Source organism: Choloepus didactylus, chromosome 15, assembly GCF_015220235.1.
Source record: "Choloepus didactylus isolate mChoDid1 chromosome 15, mChoDid1.pri, whole genome shotgun sequence".
Classification (NCBI taxonomy): domain Eukaryota; kingdom Metazoa; phylum Chordata; class Mammalia; order Pilosa; family Megalonychidae; genus Choloepus; species Choloepus didactylus.
The window spans coordinates 46233752-46254873 of NC_051321.1; the positions used below are offsets into that span (position 1 = coordinate 46233752).

General features: G+C 33.8%; 1 protein-coding gene across 1 annotated transcript in view; it reads right to left on the reverse strand.

Moving 5' to 3' along the window:
- The window catches only part of PTEN (phosphatase and tensin homolog), an 86680-nt gene that overhangs the window by 50619 nt on the left and 14939 nt on the right, over window positions 1–21122 (reverse strand). The window contains exon 3 of the mRNA XM_037803898.1: window positions 12349–12433. Within this exon, the coding sequence (XP_037659826.1) occupies window positions 12349–12433 (85 nt within the window). The remainder of the gene's footprint in view (window positions 1–12348; window positions 12434–21122) is intronic.

The following is a 21122-nucleotide window of genomic DNA, read 5'->3' on the forward strand; positions in this document are numbered from 1 at the left end:
ATGCCAGGAAACAGGGAGAAAGTGCTCAAATAATTTTCGAGTTCACATCGGACAAGGAAGGAAATACTGGCATAGTTAGATATGATACAGATCAGTAAAGTGGATTTCAAAAGCTTCATTTAAATAATAGGCTATGGATTCATAACTTGGCATCTAAAAGGAAAGACTATAGAGAGGCTTTAAAAACTGAAATTCTATATAAACAATTACAAATAATCCTATGTTTTAAAAGACAGAGGAAAAACAAAATTTATCTAAGAAGACCAACCAACACAGCTGCAGAGAATTTATCCACATAGTTCAGATTTAAAAGGTACATATACAACAGTCAGGAAAAAAAGGTAAACACGTACAGATGAACATAAAAGAGTAGCACATAAAAAAGGAACATAACAGCGGTAAAAACAAAAGAAAAGGCTTGGGGAAGGGGAGTTTATTCAGACCAGAAAGAACAATGAAGAAGTCAGAATTCCACAAGTACACCCCTGTATACGCTAGAGGCAGAAAAAAAGCAGGAACTCCTTAATTCCCTTTTCATTTTCCTCTTCTATGTCCAAGAGAATGTTCGCCTGATTCTGTAAGTCAAAAGTGGTGGATACATGACATTTCTCTACATTAAAAGCATTCTCTATCTGCTAATTTAAGGTTATTTCTTAACAAACTGCTATCAGCAGAAAAATCTGTGATATTTTGTGATTATACATCTAAGTGAAGCAAATAGCAATCAATAAATTCAAAACAGAGGATAACCCACAAAGCTCTTTACTCCATTCCTGCTTTATCTGAATCAAATAGCAAGGCAGGGCGTTAACAAAATTGTCTGAAGAAAAGAGTACAACCTAGCTTGCATTATTTTTCAAGGAGTTCATACAAATTACCACAGAAGAAACAATCTAAAAGAAAAATAAGCTTAAAATAAGGTCGATACACACACACACACACACACACACACACAGAAAAAAGATACAAGGTCCTAGGTCTTGCCTAATAAAAGAAAATATGCTAACAAACTAAGCCCTTGAGCTTAAAGCTTGCACCTACGAACCTTATTTCTGTAATAACAAAACCAAGCCTAATTATAATTAATGCCTAAGAATCACTCCCTTGAAAACCTCATTGCTCAAATGTGGCCCTTCTCTAAATCAACTCTTCAAATAAACTCACTACCTTCCCCGCTATGTGGGACCTGACTCGCAGGGATGAGAATCCCTGGCGTTGAGGGATTATTACCAAGCATAAATCAGTGATGCATTTAGAGAAAGACCTTGGTCAAAAGGGGGAAATATTAAATAATAGAGTTTTTATGGCTAAAAGATTTCAAATAGAGTTGGGAGGTCATTCTGGAGGTTACTCTCAGGTAGGTTTCAGCCACATTTCACAAACTGCCACCATAAGCAAAGCCTCAAACAAAATGCTCCTGGGGGCCCTAGGGGTGTTCAGACACAATAGACAAGCCACATGGCTACAAGAAATCAAGACCGCCTTGGCAGTCTCTATCTGGGAATCTATGAGATGCTATCTCCCCAATATAACATAGTTATATTTACTTACAAATCCCCTAATCATGATTCTTATTTGAACCTATAAATTTTCAATTTACTTGTTTATTTCTCAGAGACTTAAAGCCTCTGGATTGTTCCTATACCAATTGAGTCCTGAAACCCAGCAGGTATGCAGTCAACTCCCAGTCTCCAGTTCTTCAGACTCACCATGGACAACTAACAAAATGATGATGATGGGTCAGCCCCATCCTGAAAACAAGGAGTACCTTCAACTGCAAGCAAAACAATTTCATTCTTCCGCCCATAATATCTATCTCCCTCCTTAGCCTGAAGCAGCCAGAGTGGTCACCATCCCAAATCCCTCAAGATTGAGAAATGAACAAAAATGAAGAGGAACTCTAACCACTGACTACAGTGGATTTATTGTTATTGCAGCTATTTTGTGTTAGCTGAATAATTTGTGACATTGTTATTAAAAAGAGAGAGATAAAGGGACATGGTGTCCCTTTAAAAGGTATACATGTTATTGTTGAATTTGGGTAATGGGTAAAAAAGAGTTCTTTGTAATATCCTTGCAACTTCTCTGTATATCCAAAGTTATTTCAAAATAAACATTTAACATTAAAAATTTTAAAAAGATATAAGGCCAATAAACATCCAAATGTTGCTTATTACAAGGGATGACAGTGTGACTGTGAAAACTTTGTGGATCACACTCCATTTATCCAGTGTATGAATGGATGAGTGGAAAAATGGGGACAAAAACTAAATGAAAAATAGGGTGGGGTCTGAGGGGTGATTTGGGTGCTCTTTCTTACTTTTATTTTTTATTCTTATTTTTATTCTTTCTGGTATAAGGAAAATGTTCAAAAAATAGACTGGGGTGATGAATGTACAACTATATGATGGTACTGTGAAGAGCTGATTGTACACCATAGATGACTGTATGATATGTGAAGGTATCTCAATAAAACTGAATTTTAAATTAAAAAAATGTTGCTTAACCTCACAGCTGAAGAAATGTAATCAAATACTACACCATTCTTTGCCAAAAAATTGCAAAAAGTTGAAGTATGATAATATTCACTATGCAAGGGTTGCGAGGGGGAAAAAAACTACTTGCTTACACATTGGTGAAAATATGAAACAGTAATTTTTTTTAGTGTAAAAAGTTTAAACCATGTACTGTTTGACCCAGCAACTTCCTGCTAAGAATTTACACTAAGGATATACTTGCAGAAAAACATCAAAATGTATGCATGAAGAGGTTTATTAGAGCACTGCTTTCAATAGCAAAAAGAAAAAAAAAAATTGGAAGCAAACTACACAATGGGAGAAAAGATTTGGAAACCATATATCCCAAAAAGAATTAATATCCAGAATATATAAAGAAATCTTTCAACTTAACAACAAAAAGACAAATGACTCAATTAATAAATGGGCCAAAGATTTGAATAGACATCTCTCCAAAGAAGATACACAACTGGCCAGAAAGCAAATGAAAAGATGTTCAACATTATTAGCCATCAGGAAAATGCAAATCAAAACCACAATGGGAGACCATTTCATACCCTTTAGAACGGCTGCTATTAAAAAAAATGGAAAACAACAAGGGTTGGAGAGAAAGTGGAGAAACAGGACCATTCATTCATTGCTGGCGACAAGGTAAAATGGTGCAGCCACTGTGGAAGACAGTTTGGTGGTTCCTCAGAAAGTGAAGTATAGAACTACCATAGGATCTGGCAGCCCAACTGCTAGATATATACCCAAAGAACTGAAAGCAGGGACCCAAACAGATATTCGCACACAAATGTTCATAGTGGTATTATTAACAACTACCAAAAGATGGAAGCAACCCAAGTTTCCAACTACCAATGAATGGATAAATAAAATGTGGTACATACCTACAATTGGAATATTATCCAGCCATAAAAAGGAATGATGTCCTGATACACGTGACAACATGGATGAACCCTGAAAACATGTTGAGTGAAAGCCAAACAGAAACGGAAAAATATTGTATGAGCTCACTGATTTGAAACAATCAGAAAAAGCAAACTCATGGAGTCAGAATCCAGAATATGGTTCCCAAGGGATGGGGTGGGGATAGGAATGGGATGTTAATGCTTAAAATGTACAGGGTTCTTATTTGGAATGATTAAAATGTTTTGGTAATGGATGGTGGTAACGGTAGCACAACATTGTTAATGTTATTAATGGCTGAAATATACATTTGAACTTGAATTAAACGGGGAAATGTTAGACTGTATATATGGTAACAATAAAATATATTTTTATCTTTATTCTGAACTACACTATACAGTGAACCCTGAGTTAAACAATGGACTACAGTTAATATTACAGTTACAAAAATGTGCTATCATCAATTTTAACACATGTTCCATACTCATGAAAGGTGTTAATAATAGGGTAGTATATGGGAATCCTGTATTTTATACATGATTGTTCTGTAAACCCACAACTCCTCTAAAAAAGGGAAGGAAAAAGTGGAAACCTAAATGCCCATCACAGAGGACTGCTTATGGCATGCCCATAAAATGTAATAAAAAACAGACATTAAGAAAATTACGTAGATCTCCATATGCCAATACGGATGATCCCTAAAATATATTAAATGAAAAAAAAAAAAAAAAAAAAGCAACACCCAGAAGAGTATACAATATGTTCCCATTTGCTTTCTTGAAAAAGTGTGTATAAGCTGAAAAAAATTTTTGAAAAGAATGTATGAAACTTTCAATTGTAGATAACTTTGGGAAGAGGGTCTGAGAATAGGCGGTGACAGTAGGAGAAATTTTTAGGAGATATCTGTCATCTTTAGGCTATATCCAAACACCATTCCAATTTGCAGAGAATTTCAAAAAGTAAGATGCAGATATTCCTTTCCCCTTACTTCTCTTCTCATGCATGCAGACCTGAGACCAAATAGGTTCTACTGCTCTGGACACTAACTCCTAAGGAGTGAGGGCAAGGTGCAGGAGAAATCAGAAATTATTCACAGATATCACCAGAGAAGCTGAAAGTTCACAAGCATAGTCATCAGTATCCAGATATGAGTTACTATTGGGACAGCAAGTGTCTAAGAAGTGTCTAAGAAGTGTCTAAGTGTCTAAGAAGTGTCTAAGAATTGCTCTCGCTGCAAACTTGCTGCAAACTCTTAGCCATGACTTGCTTCCCTTAGCTTCTGCCCATTTTCCAAGCCTGGTTCTCTAGCAGTGAACTAATAAACATCCATTCAATAAATTCCTTTCTGATTAAGTCAAGTGGAATCATTTTCTGTTGCTCACAATCAAGTACCCTGAATTCTATAACCTTTGAAAAAGTTTTATTCCTTTCTTATATAGTATTTTTCCTATAGTGTTGTTGTTTTTAAGAGGGGTTGGTGAAATCAGACCGTTTTTTTTTTCTCTCTTTAATATTTGAACTTCATAACTTCTTATCTAGCACTGTGGGCAACAGTGAGATTGGGAGGGAAATAAACAATCTATTTAAGAGAAAATACAGTCACATTAAAAAAGGAGGGGGGTATAGATCCTTCAAAGAATTTAAATACTACCCAGGGAAACATTCACCATGGCTGCCCCTCCCACTTCCTCCTCTCACCTCCCAAGGATTTCATACCCACAGTTATCTCATTGCCTGATAAATCTGATACAATAGAGGTGTAAAAAAAAGCAAGAAAACAGGACTTGCTAAGGAGAAATGGGAGAACTTGCCTACAGACATTTAGAAAGCAAAGACTAAAAAACTGGATAGACAAGACCAGAGAGGTAAACCCCTCAAAACCTGGACAATCTAGAATACAGATCCTTCAAATACAGCTACACCTTACTTAACTAATTTCAATATATAAAAACCTGAATTCATTAAAGACAAATACAATATTCTATGATACTCAATTGAGTATCTAAAATAAGCTGTACATTTACTAATAAATCAATAACGTACACGCCAAGATTTAATGATTGATTCTATGAATTAGATAGAGTAGAAATTATAAATTCAAATGTCTGGTGGTAATCAAATACATTCAAGTAGACAGAGTAGAAAATGAGAATTCTCTACCCAATGTCACCAAGGCTAGGAAACACTGGATAGAGAAGTCAGGCATTACACAACTCCTGAGTGTTGTCAAAAGGACTGTGAGCCCAGGACTGACATATTCTCCAACTTCTCAAAAGAAGCTGGAAGCACAGCTTTGTATGTGAAATATCCTGATTTTTAAATATAGGCAATAAATTCCAATTTTAAACACTGTGTGCACACCAACACTCTGTTAAACAAAACAGTGGACATCAACAGGTCCAAGAGTTTCCAGTTTTTGTCCTCTGATATACAAGATTACATGGCTATTAAGGAAATTGGCTTTGGAATCTGACAGACCTGGACTCAACCCTCAGCCTCACTACTTATCAGCTCTGGCACTTGGGGAAGTTAACATCTTTTAAACCATCTATGAAATAGGGATAGGTTTACTGTAGAGATTTAACAAAATGACAAATGTATACTGCTTATACAACTATTACACATTATAAATAAATGCACAATAAATATTACCTATTATTAAAATACAAAAAACTGAATTGGTACAGATAATATAAATACTGTCTAATCCATTAAGGCTCTAGGAAGTAAGACTAACAAAAGAAGTGGGCGGGAGTGACTGCTTAAAGGGCAGAAGGTTTTCTTTCGGGGTGATGAAATGTTTTGGAATTTGATAAGAGATGGTCATTGCACAACACTGTGAATGTACCAAATGCCACTGAATTGTACACTTCAAAATGGTTAATTTTATGATATGTGACTTTAGTCTCAATTGTTTTCTAAAAGTGGGGAATGGAAGCAATAGGAGGGAAGGAAAAGAATAAGAAGTCGCTGGAAAGGGAGAAGATTTGAATTAATATTCTTTCTTCTAAATTATTTTGAAGTTTCTCTTTAAATAATCTCTTTTCAATTCCTTTCCCTGACTCAACAGCCAATAATGATAATGTTGAATAGACAAACACTTTCTTTTTTGAATGACAAATCAACAAACAATTAAGGTTGATTAGAAAATCAACATGTAATTAAGATGAATATTTGAAAAGTTTTTCTAGGAAGAAAATGTACATAATAGCACAAAAGGAAGGAGAGGGGCTCCTGAATCTGACTAGAGCTGCCCATACATGTGTCAAAAAGCTGACAGTATATAAGACAACGGCTGACTGCTTTGAAAAATCACTATATATTAGAAGACTGAGCTCTAAGCATTTCCTTATGATAAATATGGGAGAATCTCCCGATCTAAAATCTTTCCAATAAAAGAAGAGGAAGTAAAAATATTCCGTGTTCATGGATAAGAAGGCTAAATGTCATTAAGATGTCAATTCTACCCAAACTCATTTACAGATTCAATGCAATTCCTATCAAAATTCCAACAACCTACTTTGCAGACTTGGGAAAGGAAGTTATCAAATTTATTTGGAAGGGAAAGATGCCTCGAATTGCTAAAAACATTCTAAAAAAGAAAAGGGAAGTAAGAGGACTTATACTCCCTGACTCTGAAGCTTTATTATAAAGTCACAGTAGTCAAAACAGCATGGTACTAGCACAAAGACAGACATATTGATCAATGGAATCAAATTGAGAATTCGGAGACAGGCCCCCAAAACCACTGAACTGGGACATAACACTCTATCCAACAAATGGGGCTGGGAGAGCTGGATATCCCTATTCAAAAGAATGAAAGAGGACCCCTACCTCACACTCTACACAAAAATTAACTCAAAATGGATTAAAGACCTCAATATAAGAGACAGTACCATAAAACTCCTAGAAGATAATGTAGTGAAACATCTTCAAGACCTTGTATTGAGAGGTCACTTCTTAGACCTTACACTCAAAGCACAAGCAACAAATAAATGGGAACTCCTCAAACGTAAAAGCTTCTGTACCTCAAAGGAATTTGTCAAAAAGGTGAAGAAGCAGCCAACTCAATGGGAAAAATATTTGGAAGTCCTATCTCTGACAAAAGACTGATATCTTGCATATATAGAGAAATCCTACAACTCAACGACAATAGTATAAACAGCCCAATTATAAAATGGGCAAAAGATATCAAGACAGTTCTCTGAAGAGGAAATACAAATGGCCATAAAAAACATGAAAAAATGTTCAGCTTCACTAGCTATTAAGGAGAAGCAAATTAAGACCACAATGAGAATCATCTCACACCAATTAGATTGGCTGCCATTAAACAAACAGGAAACTACATATGCCGGAGAGGATGTGAAGAAATTGGAACTCTTATTCATTGTTGGTGGGACTGTATAATGGTACAACCATTCTGGAAGACAGTCTGGCGGTTCTTTAGAAAACTAGATATAGAGCTATCCTTTGATTCAGCAATTTCACCTCTTGGTATATACCCGGAAGACCTGAAAACAGTGACACAAACAGATTATCTGCACACCAGTGTTCATAGCAGCATTATTCACAATTGCCAAGAGATGGAAACAATCCAAATGTCCTTCCAGAGATGAGTGGATAAACAAAATGTGGTATATACACACGATGGAATACTACAAGGCAGTAAGAACGAACGAGGTCGTGAAACATATCACAACATGAATGAATCCTGAACACATAATACTAAGCAAAATAAGCCAGGCACAAAAAGAGAGATATTGTATGTTACCACTAATGTGAACTCGTGAAAAATGTAAAATAAATGGTTTATACTGTAGAATGTAGGGACCTAGTGATAGATAGCAAATAGTGAAGGGAGAATGATAATCTAATAAGACAGAGAAGTTACAGAGGGTAAACTTCATGTTATGGGAATGCTGAGGAATGACTGGTTTGTTAATTTTTGGGGGGTATGGTAGGTTTGCAGAAATGTAGTTATTATAGGTTATTTGTTTGTCTTATTCCTTTGTTGGGTTACAGTTTGTTTATTTTCTTGGGGTAGGGTAGGAACATGTTGGAAGCAATGTAGTTATTTCAGGTTATTTGTTTTTCTTACTACTTTGGTTATGGTTTGTTAATTTTCTTGGGGTATGATAGGAATATGTTGGAAGCAATGTAGTTATTTTTAGGTTGTTTTTTCTTATTCCTTTGTTTCGGTTTTGTATGAAATGTTTTTTTATTGTTTGTTTTTAAATTTTTTGATAAAGTTAAAAAAACAATGAATGAGTGTTAAAAATCAACAACGGGGGGAGGTGGGGAATGGAATGTTTTCAATGTTCGTTTAATTTTAATTTTAACTTTATTTTCTGAAGTAATGAAAATGTTCAAAGATTGTGGTGATGAATGTACAACTATATGATGATACTATGAACAACTGATTGTACACTTTGAAGGATTGTACGTTATGTGACTATATCTCAATAATTGCATTTTAAAAAAACAGAAGAGGAAGTTGAATTATTTCCTACAGATTCAGGCTAGGAGAGAATATTTTTATACGCAGCATTTTTCAAAATCATTCAACATATCCTAGAAGGATGATATTAGATGTGTAAAGAAACAAAGAAAGAAAGAAAGAAAGAAAGAAAAAAGAGAGAGGTAAAAGAGGAAAAAGAGTAAGAAAGACAAAGTAAAGATGAAAGGGAGAAGGGTGGAAGGGAAAAGAGGAGAGAGAGAGGAGGATGAGAGAAAAAAGAGGAAGAGGGAGAGAGAAGAAGGGAGAGAAGGAGAGAAAGGATGAGGGGGGGTAAGGGAGAAAAGAGAGGAAAGGGAGGGAAGAAAAAAAAGAGAAGGAAAGAAAAAGAGCATGGAAGAAAGGAGGGAAGGAAGGAAGGGGAAAGAAAACAAGGAAAAGAAACAGCATACCAGATCTCCCTCAAGAGATTTAAAATGTATAGTGGCACATTAAAAGAATCTGAAGTAAGAAAATCAGTTCACCTACGTTAAATCTACATTTTCCTGATTTATTAGGGCAGAACAGTTCTTACACTACATCTGTTAAATACATGAAGCACTAATTTGGTAAAGACTGCTTAGATTAATACCAGATAATACATAAATTAGATAATTTCAATAATCTGAGGGATAAGAGTAACATACATATCAAACACTAATCAATTACCTTAATAAAACATTTCTTCATATTACCAGCAAAACAGGAAAGAGCTTAGGGGGAAAAAAAGGTGGGAAAGAAAGTAATAGCAAGAGGAAAGTGAAAAAAAAAAAAAAAAAAAAATTGGGAACAGCTAACATTCCTTCCATGAAATGTACCTGTCCTGTCCTTTTAATTCTTATTGCTTATTGAACAAATTCTTACTGCTTATTAAGCAAAACACAGTATTTCCTGTTTGGGGGGGAAAGCATACGAAAAATAAAGAATTAGAGAAGGTTAAAAAAAAAAAACATTATCCTTTGGACATCCCTATAGAGAGGGCAAGGAAAAATGCATCTGAGAATAGTTTTGTTAACAGAAATGTAAAGGTATAAGAAAGATCCATTTTTCACTGAGACATTATCACCATTGATTACCACTGTGCCCAGGACAGTATGAATCAATCAAGGAAATCAATCACTTAGCTACTGCAGACAATCATTCCCTTGGAGAGATTACTCTTAAGCAAATTACTTGGGAATTTTTTTATTTTTTTAAATTTTAGTTTATAGGAAAAACTATACCCCACTTTGGAGATACTGTTCATCTACCTTCTCTCATAAAAGAAGGGGGAAGGGGACAGTAGAAGCCACCAAGGCCTTATTGGCCACTTAACCTCACAATTAAAAAAAAAAACAAAAACAAACAAGATAAAACAAACCAAAACAAGGACAGATCATATATCTAGCTTATGATTTTTCATTTTGATAAACTACTAACCTTCCATAGGGGATGTCAAGATCAGTTGGCTAAAATAACCATTAGCTAAATAACAATGCAGGCTCATAAAACTTTCTTTGTAACAGATTTTTACAAAGCAATAAAGCTAGGTAGAATATACCACATGTGATAAACTTCAACCTTGGTTACTTACTACAAACTGAATGTGTGAATCTTTTAATTCAGAAGCATAAAGGCAGGGGTTATGAAATAGGAAGAGCCCAAAATGTTTCTTAGCATAGTATTTTCTTGGTGAAGTTATTACAGTCTTAAGTCTCATAATCACTTGAACAGGACCAGAAACTGGACTTTATCAGTAAACTTTATCAGTAACAAACTCACAATCATAAGAGATGAATTCACATTCACAAGAGACCAATGTAAAAACTAGCATGCCAGATTAATTTACCATGAGGATACCCTTACAGTGATCAGAACACTTCTATTCAGAGCACTCATATTCTTCTTCAATATGAGTATTAATCTGGCTTGGTTGAATTAATACTTGACTGAATACAGAATTAGGGTAATGTGAAGTATGCCATCTTGTGAGATATTTTATTCAGGCCATAAGAGGCCTGCTAAACACTTCTGCAAGTAGCAGAAAATGCTTGTTTGTTGATTATGTTGTTCATTTCCTAGATTCTCCATCTCTCTAGATTCAAAATTTACCACCCTGATTCTTTTTCCTATGTTCCATAGCATTTTCTTTAGATGTTTTACTGTCACTAAGTTATATCAAGCTGCTACTCCCAGGGGCCTTCAATGTTTAGCATCCTTCCACTACTATGCCCTGCCTGTGAGAAGACAAATTTATTCTCCTATTTCCAATTTCTTCAATAATACCTCCTATACTCCCAAATGTACCACCTACAATTGTAACAGAAATTATAAATAAGTCCTTTGTAGATACTGAAATTTAATTCTTAACAAAATATAAGCACTTCAAAAATCCAATTGAACACCAATACTGCAAAAAAAAACTGTGCCTCAAAGCAAGTTGCTAAAAATTAACCACCTAGAAAAACACTTATGACTAACTCAGATAAGAGCACAGGTAGGCTTGCATACGCAATGATTATAAAAGGATTCTATATCCGCATAGTGCTTTATAAGTTACAAAGTGCTCTCCTAGCCATTACAACATTTTATTCTTATAGCCATCATAATATTTAAATTGAAAGTCTCCAGGAAAAATGCTTATGAGAAAGAGCGTAAAGGGAATTTTAACTTTTAAAATCACTAAAGTTCCTACTGACAATTTACAGATAATTTATTCATACATATGTATTTTTGCTCTAAAATCAATTAAGACTCTTCACAAAACAGACATATATTCCTTCTCTCACAAAATACACCATGTATTACCTGGGTCATAAATATATTAAAGAAATTATTTAAATGGGCCTTGAGAAATAAATTATTCTAGATTGATAATTACTTGGAAAATTATGAAAAATTACAAAAACTGGCAAGGTTAGGCTTTGGTATGTCTAACATACCTTTCTGTAGCCCTTGTACCAAACACTTCTTCAGGAGCTTTGTACACTTATGCCCCATTAAAAACTGCTCTCTGTAAAATTACATGGTTATCAGTCATTTACACTTTAGTATAAATAAATTAAAGTGTAAATTCACTCCAGTATTTTAAGACTAATCCCCAACTGTGAGATAAAAGGCAAAAAAAAAAAAAAAAAAAAAAAAAAAAAAAAAAACAATGTAATGGAATTCAGACATCAGTTAACCTTGTAGAATTTTACAGAGTCCATGAAATCATATCACATAAGCATAAATTTTTAGTAATATGTATAAGGTCAATTGTTATCCAATGGGTTGTATCCCCTTGAGGTCCATTTGATACATTAAGCAAAAAAGGAAGTTAGAGTACTACCATAAAAAAGTTCACATCACAGAATACATCTTTTTTTGCAGTTTCATTTTCTAAACGAAAATACAACATGCATGTAATACACATTAGTATTTGAAAAAGAAAATAAAAAAAGATCTTACCTTACTACGTCATCAATGTTGTTCCTGTACACACCTTCAAGTCTTTCTGCAGGAAACCCCATAGCAATAATGTTTGGATAAATATCTGAGTACTTAAGTTAAGGAAATATCTGAAATATGCAACAATGCAAACTAAATGCACACATTTTAAAACATCAGCTGATTATAAAAAGCAAGTTTTTCCCACTACCACTCTAGTAATAAAAAGTAAGTTATAATCCATCATATGTAATTAAGAAATATTGGTAATATATATGAAATCCAAAAAAAGATCCTCGAAACAATTATACAGCAAGATAACTTTTGAACCCCTCTACTTAGTACATTAAAAATGCACCTATTGTACGCCTAAGAGTCTCCCCCTGAGTACCTCTTTGTTGCTCAGATGTGGCGCTCTCTGAGCCATCTCGACAGGTGAACTCGCTGCCCTCCCCCCTACGTGGGACCCAACTCCCAGGGGTGTAAATCTCCCTGGCAACGCAGACTATGACTCCTGGGGATGAATGTGGACCCGGCATCGTGGGACTGAGAGTATCTTCTTGACGAAAAGGGGGATGCAAAATGAGACGAAATAGTTTCAGTGGCTGAGAGATTCCAAATGGAGTCGAGAGGTCACTCTGGTGGACATTCTTATGCACTATATAGATAACACCTCTTAGGCTTTAATGTATTGGAATAGCTAGAAGTAAATACCTGAAACTACCAAACTCCAACCCAGCAGTCTGGACTCCTGAAGACAATTACATAATAATGCAGATTACAAGGGGTGACAGTGTGATTGTGAAGACCTTGTGGATCACACCCCCTTTATCTAGTGTATGGATGAGTGGAGGAATGGGGATAAAAACTAAAGGACAAATGGGGTGGGATGGGGGGATGATTTGGGTGTTCTTTTTTCACTTTCATTTTTTATTCTTGTTCTGGTTCTTTCCGATGTAAGGAAAATGTTCAGAGATAGATTGTGGTGATGAATGCATAACTGTTATCATACTGTGGACAGTGGATTGTATATCATGGATGATTGTATGGTGTGTGAATGTATTTCAATAAAACTGAATTTAATAAAAAAAATGCACCTATTGTAAAAGGTAACCTTAGTATTTCACTATTTAGGTACACAAGAAAAATTATAACTTCAGGAGTTTGAAAATCATAGAACTAAAGTATCTTGGGCCAAAACCAAAAATCTGCATCCGCCTGAAAAGACTTAACTGCACAACTTCTAATCTTTCATGCTTAAAAAAAGGCACCATATTACAGAGAAAAGTGGGAGTCAGAATGTCAGATTTTAGAGCTGGTCATGCCTCTAACTAGTTGCATGATTTAGACAAGTCACTTAACCTTTTAAGACTTCAATTTTCTCATCTACATGTTGAGAAGGTTGAAAGAGAAAAACTACTAAGGTCCCTTCCAGCCTTTGGTGTCAAGTCTATGACACTGAACTGAGGTAGAAACTTATTTTCCCTTCCAATCAATGCAGTCATTATTTAGCATGCTCATCATATTCACTTATGTTACAAACTGCAGTTGGCATAAAAAGAACCTGTAGACTCAAGAACTTACAACCAGATAACTATAAAAACCCACCATCAATCTACATTTCTATGCATTTTATCCTTCACACCAAATCTCATTCTTCCTTTAGCTCTATCTATCCTCTCTAATCTTAATGATTTTCCAACACAGACCTTTCACTCCAGCCAAGCTAATCTGTCTGAAACCTCCCTTAAAGACCATCCCTAAAGAACTCTACCCACATACTTCTGGGCATATTCAGCTTCCAAATACAATTCAAAATTCACCTAATCCAGTGCCCTTTCCTGGATATTTTTTAACATTCTGCTGCCTTTACATTACTGACTCTATTTTAGTATTTTTAATCCCCCCCAAATTTATCAAATTACAGAAAGACTATTTTGCTATTATTAATTTAAGAAAAAATTATATGTGCTCTGTGTGTTCTATATTTTGATTAGAGAGATCTACAGAATATTTTAAGAAAAAGGGATGGGAATGGGGAAAAGTACAGAGGGAATAGGAATGGAAGTAAGACTGCTAGGTATACTTTCCCATCATTTGACCTTTTAAAAATAAAAAAAAAAAAAAAAAAAAAAGACTTAAAAAAAAAATCCCATACACTGAAAACGGCCAGAAGCAAATAAACCCGATTAAATATCAAACTGGCAACCTGAAAAAAGGATTCATTTCAAAGGCTATTAGAATACTGCATTTGACTTAGGAAGCATGCTAAGAACCAAAAGAACCACAAAGAAATTTTAAACTTCTTTGGATAGTGTTACCATTTTTAGCAATATTAGTATTGGTACCTCAAACTATTTCCTTTATATTATAAGAAAAAGCAATTAAGTTATACTGATGATTTTAAGATGCAGGATTTGTAGCATAAGAGAAAAGAGATACCATTATAAAACCAAGGAATAAAGTGAAAACAATAATTGAATGAAAATACCACTATCAACTCATATTTATAAAAATCTTTATTTTCTAGGTCTTTTCACTAAAAGGCCTATTAGCAATGTCACCCTATCAGCACAGGCACTCCCAGAATTCAAATTTTTCATTTGGAGTATCATAATACACTAAGTACCACCAAACTCCTTGGAGAAATAGCTGATGTCAGGTCTCAGGCAGGGAAGATACAAGGTGAGCTTGAGACATCTTTCTGCGCCAGAGGGCAAGGAAGAGGTTAATGATCTATGTCTAAAGGACATAGGAACTGGCATGAAGGAGCTCCCGATGGCTAAAACTGTGAAAATCTGAGCATCAGAGAAAAAATAAAATGGTAGTAAATTTTAAAACCATGAATAAAATAAAAATCTGAGTCTTATAAAGATACTCAAGAGAAAATGTTAAAAACAGAAATAACAATTTTCATTTATCACCTTTTGAGGTAGCGATTGGAATAATTCTTTACTTTGAAAATTGGTAAAGGGGGAGATTAAGTATTAATCCTGCTTTTCCTGTAGGAACTATATTTAAGGGTAATCAGGTACCCTTACTACATAAAGTCAAGTTCTATGTCTTAGAATCAGCTCTGTATGTAATTTTTTTTTTAATGCTGAATTTCTACCAAAAAATGTCATAATAATAAAAAACATCGAAGACTTAAATAGCATTTATGTTGTGCCAGGAACAATTTCTGTCACTTTAAACACTCATAAATTCACTGACAACCTCAAGAGTTCTTATACTATCAAGTCTCCAAAAGAAAACTATTAGGAGTCTCATATTCTCATATTTTAAATAACAAATATTAGCTTTCATCTATTACTCTCACATAAGAAAGCAGCCCTATCTAAAAATGTAGCTCTCATTCAGTAATTGAAATGTTTTGGGGTATTATGTCCATTCAAGACAAAAAAAAAGCAGAAGAGAGTACTGGTTCAAAACAAACCAAAGCAGTACCAATTCCTGAAAGCGAATATTCTTTATTTTTTAACTCTGCCTTGGAGCACAAACAGAAGAAAACAGGGAACAACATTCAGAAAAAAATGAGATACCAGAAGCAGCAGTAAGGAACCCAAAGCAGAGGCAACTATCACCAATCTAGAATACCTACCTAAAAAGATACAAGTAAGTATACCATAGTAAAAAATATAAACTGAAAATCATGTTTTTCTAGCAATGAAACACAAAAGACTTCTATTTTATTAAAAGTACTTATAATTATTACTTCTAACAGACATACATAACCTAACCATTAATTTCAGTGAGAATGCTACTAAGATTTTCTCCTTATAGAAAAACATAAAAGTATAAAGTCCCATGAAATGCGGTCATTTTAACCAGAACTAGAAACAAATTTATCCTTGCTCTCTGATATTAATTAATAAGTAAGATTAGAAAGAACTTGGTTAACTTACTGAAGAAAAAACATTTACTTCTCTATACATAAATGGATATTATATATTCATTAAAGCAAATGCAGTTGACCTCTCCTTCATTCACCTAATCATTCAAACATATAGTGAGCATTCTGTGCAAGTGAAACTGAGGATGTAAGTCTAAGTAAACACCACTGCCCTCAAGGAAATCCTATCCATCAGGAAAGACAGATATATAATCTGTGCCAAATGCTCTATAATATAAAAAATCAAGACATTTTAGGAGTGAAAGGAGGGACTAATTCTTCGAGGGCACAGATAAAGCCTTACCATGTAGGTAAAATGTTAGATGATCCTTAAAAAGTAAGTCAGGTATCAAAAGACAGAGGAAGGAACAAGAGTAGTCAGAACATTCCAAGAAGATGATATAACAAAGATAAGGAAATATGTTAAATATTCAGAAATAAGCAACCAGTTCAGTATAGCTCGCATACAAGCTATATGGAGAAGGTGGGACCAACAGAGGATTAGGTCCATTTGTTGATAAGCCATGGCAAGGAATTCAATTTCATCAGAGAGTGAGTAAAATGCCAGGATCAACCTGGCAGACCCCAACCGAACACAATCCATGTCCTGTTTCTTCCTTTAAACAAAGCCTAGGAATTCAGTTTTATTAAGCTTCATTTTCCTCAGATTCTAACCTTCCTTTGTTACTCATCCAGTTTGAGATTTTACCCAACACTTGCATCCATCGTAAGTTAGAAAGATGTAGAGAACGTATCTGTTAATAATCATGAGCCAGACAACATGCCAAATAACTTTCTCAGTTAATCTTAACAACCCTATGAGGTAAATATTACCATTTCATAGATGAAGAAACTGAGGATCAAAAAGACTGGGTAATCTGCCCAAGGTCCCAAAGCTAATAAGCAGTGAGATATGATTCAAACCCAAGTTATGTACACAGCTCCAAAGTCCAAACTTTTTAAAGCACACTGCCTCGCAAAAGGAAATTAAGATTTTTTTGTATTTCCAAACAATAAAAATATAAAATTTTCAAAGGAGGCAAATTCAAACAAAAGTGATTTACCGATCAAATTTTATAACTGAAAAACTTCCAGAAGACAACACAAAAACCTACCGCAACTTCCAAAACTGTTTTGTTAACTATCTAATGAGTGCTGAATTTTAAGGTAAATATTTCTCATGTCAAAAATTATACCAATAAACAAAATCTTTCTAATATACAACTTTTTTGCTTCTCTATACATTGTATTTTTTTATGAAATACCTTTTCACACAAACTATTTAAACCACAGAAAAATAACTAAGACTATAACAAAAGTATTTAAGAATTTCTAATACAGAAAAACATTAATTTGCACTTACTAGATATTCTTCTGAATAAGGAGTGTTTAATATGAAATTTTCATATGCCTTATAAATATCAAGCATATAAAATTATACTAAGTCACTAAAGGAAGCCAAAAATTTTGGCATCTAGCAATCTCTTTGCAGGCAGTGTGGTACAATGATTGAGAACATATTTTCTTGAGCCTAGCTGCCTGGACTTGAACTCTAGATTCACTCACTGTATAATCTTAGGTAAGCTGCATACGTTCTAAGTGCCTCAGTTTCCTCTTATGTAAAATGGAGCTAATGAAAGTACCCATAATATAGGGTTATTATGAGGATTAAATGAATGAACATATTAACAATGCCTAGAATACAGTGATATTTGTCTATCAACTGAACAAATAGTATCTACAGCCCTATACGATAGAGTTCACCATATTAACCATTTGGTTTTCTTTTCAATGGCACTGACTTGCTGAATAATCTAAACCCTCTAAAGAACATCAAAGCCTAACTAAAACTTTAACTCTGAAATCTTTTACTACATTAATTTGCCTTTTAAGTATTTATTTTATAACTCAAGAATATTTGTAAAATATTCCCCCCAAAAGAACAAAAAGCCTTGTTTCCTCACAATAGTTACCAGTGGCTATTATTACACATGTAATATGGAAAGAGATGGAAAAACAATCCTTTCTCAACACAGAATATACTGTCCTAAAGAAAAAAATTAAGAAATGCTAAATTAAGTTCCAGTCTGTCCACAGAAATCAGTTCAATCCATAGTATATCTAACATATCTATTATAAAGTAATGTAGCTACTTTTACAAAAGAAAAAAAATTTGTCTCGCCTAAGCATCTAATCATGACTTAAAATCCTGATTTTGTAGGAAAATGTTTCAACTAATTAAAACATTAGAAAAGAACTTCTAAATTGAGATCTAAATAATGTGTCTCTCATCCCAAATTTTTATTTGAACCTAAATTAATGGAGTTTTACTATAAATTCAAATACAATTTTCAAATAGAGTATAATAATCAAAAATAGCTCCCTAAACCTTGTTTTATAAGGACATGTTTTTGACATCAATGCTGTATCTTATTTTAACCATGATGGCTACTGAAAGTAAAGCAGTTGTGAAAAGCTTCTTTGTAGTGCTCAATATAATACAAAGGTATGCTTATCCCTATATTATTTAGAAATTAAACTACAAGGCTAGCATAAAAACCAATAACTACTACTATTTTAGGGAAAACTATTTACACAACTCACATATAAGTTATTTTTAAAATTTTAGTCAATTAAAAGTTACAGTAACAATATGAAGCTATAGCACACAAGGAACATGACTAGCCAAACACAAAGTGATAAATGGATTTAGAGATGGTAATCAAAAAGTAAATCTGAAGTTGCCTGGCTCTGAAGAGGAAAACAGAGCTAAACCAGCAGCTAACAAGATCTGACTAACAAGAGAACAAAACAGAAATCAAAAACAAGTACGAAAACACCAGGACTTCACCATTTAATTTTATTTCCCAGGAATTTCTGGAGCTTTTTTCCTGCTTTCTGTTAGTGTTTTCAACCAATAGACATTTAAGGCTAATGTGGGGGGTGGGGGGTGGGGGATGGGGGTGGGGAGGTGGGATTCAGCCACTGATGAATAAGCTGCACCAGGTTATCTCTTTCATCAAATTTTAACAAGTCTAAATTTAACAAATATTTTCCAAGTATGTCACAGTTATATCTATATTATCAGCCTCTCTAATCAAATCATGCTTTAAATACCAGCCACTCTCATGGACTTGTATTAATTTCCTTAACAGAAGATTTTATATTTCTTATTATGTATTAGTGTCGAATGCAGACAACGGACTTTGTTTTCTAAATTGAAGATTTATACTGAGAAAAAAGTGGAAATAAGAGTTCCTTAAATTTTCCAGTTGAGAAAGTGCCAACTGTTCATTATTTAGGAACAATTTGTCCTAATATAAAACATATAACCATTCCTACACAGACCAGATTAATGCAGCCTAAAATCTTAATTTCTAAAAGGGAAAAGGGCACATAGGTAAGAAAACTTGAACTACAGAAATGTTAAGAGTAAGAGGGTCCAAAAAATAGGCATCTTAAGAATAAAGAAGGAACAGTCAGGAACAGAGAACTCAGGGATTAAAAGGAAAACTCAAGTATTTACAAGGTGCCAGGCCCTGTGCCAGGCCCACTTAATGAGTATTGTTATTTAATATGAAAGATTAGCTTTGTAATTTAATAGACTATGACTTCAAGTAAGTCACCTCATTTCTGGGCTTCAAATATTTTTGCTTTGTTTTTCTATAACATATTGATAATACTGCTTGCTTTAATTTTCACTGGCTGTTTCAAGGATCAAATGAGATACATGAAAATATCATTTAACCTATAAAGTTCCAATGGACTATACAACTGTAAATAAGGTATAATTATTATTAGAGGTTGCATGAATTTAAAAGATCCTGTTATTTAAATTTAGTTCAAATGTCTTATCAGAATGCAACTCTATATGGTGTGTTATAAATAAATTGTAAAAGAAGGAATTCCAGCATACTAATTAACTTAAATTTGCTCTAGCATAAATTTTAGGTTACTTTCAATGCTTTTTAGTTATCTACTAGCTGTGCCAAATTAGAAAGGAGTATTGACTGTCAATCTATGAACATTACTGAAGTTTTTTTACTTCTCCAAATAGTCTTAACCTCAGATTTTCCTTTTGCTCTTTTGATTATATGAACTTGTCATGACTAAAAACTATGCATGTATTTTTTTCTCACGTTCTAAATGGAAGCATCACACTCTTCTAACGTAACATCAAGAGTTGCTAATAATCCTTCTTTAGCAATATTAATAATTGGTTTATATGGCAAGAAATCTGCAATCTTTAACAAAGAGCTAGTAAATTGTTGTACTTTATAATCCAGCTATCCCACTCTAGTTATATACTCCGAGAAAGAAAACAAAGGGGGGGAGGGGTATAAAACTATACAAAGATACTCACTGAAGTGCTACACCTAATGTCTAACAGTAAACAAACAGTATTTAGACTGGTGGTATATTACCTATACAGCTTTAAAGAAAATGACACGTTGACATACAAAAATAATTTTTTGAGAAACCAGATCACAGAACAGTATGAAAATATAGACTACAACTATGTAATAGTCTGCATGTGTACATTAACAAACAGGGGAAGATAATTTCCAGTGACAAACATCTGAAAAAGAATTAACTTTTTTCTCCTAGAGTACCACTTAAATTTCAGAATCATTTTAAAAGCATTTCAAGCCAGGTACATTAAAATTTTCTTAACATATCTGCCCTTGGGAAATGAAAAGTGCTATTACACTAAATTTTAAAATTTTAATTTTTAAAGGAACAAAGGGACTCTAAACTTCAATTGTTTATACTTAAACAAATTAGAACCATAAAAAGAAAAATCTTAAGTGACTGATAATGCTAGCAACACTCTAAAATCCAAAGAGTAATTTAGTTAGTGTATTTTTAACTAATCAAATTTTCTTTGGCATGGTTGTTAATA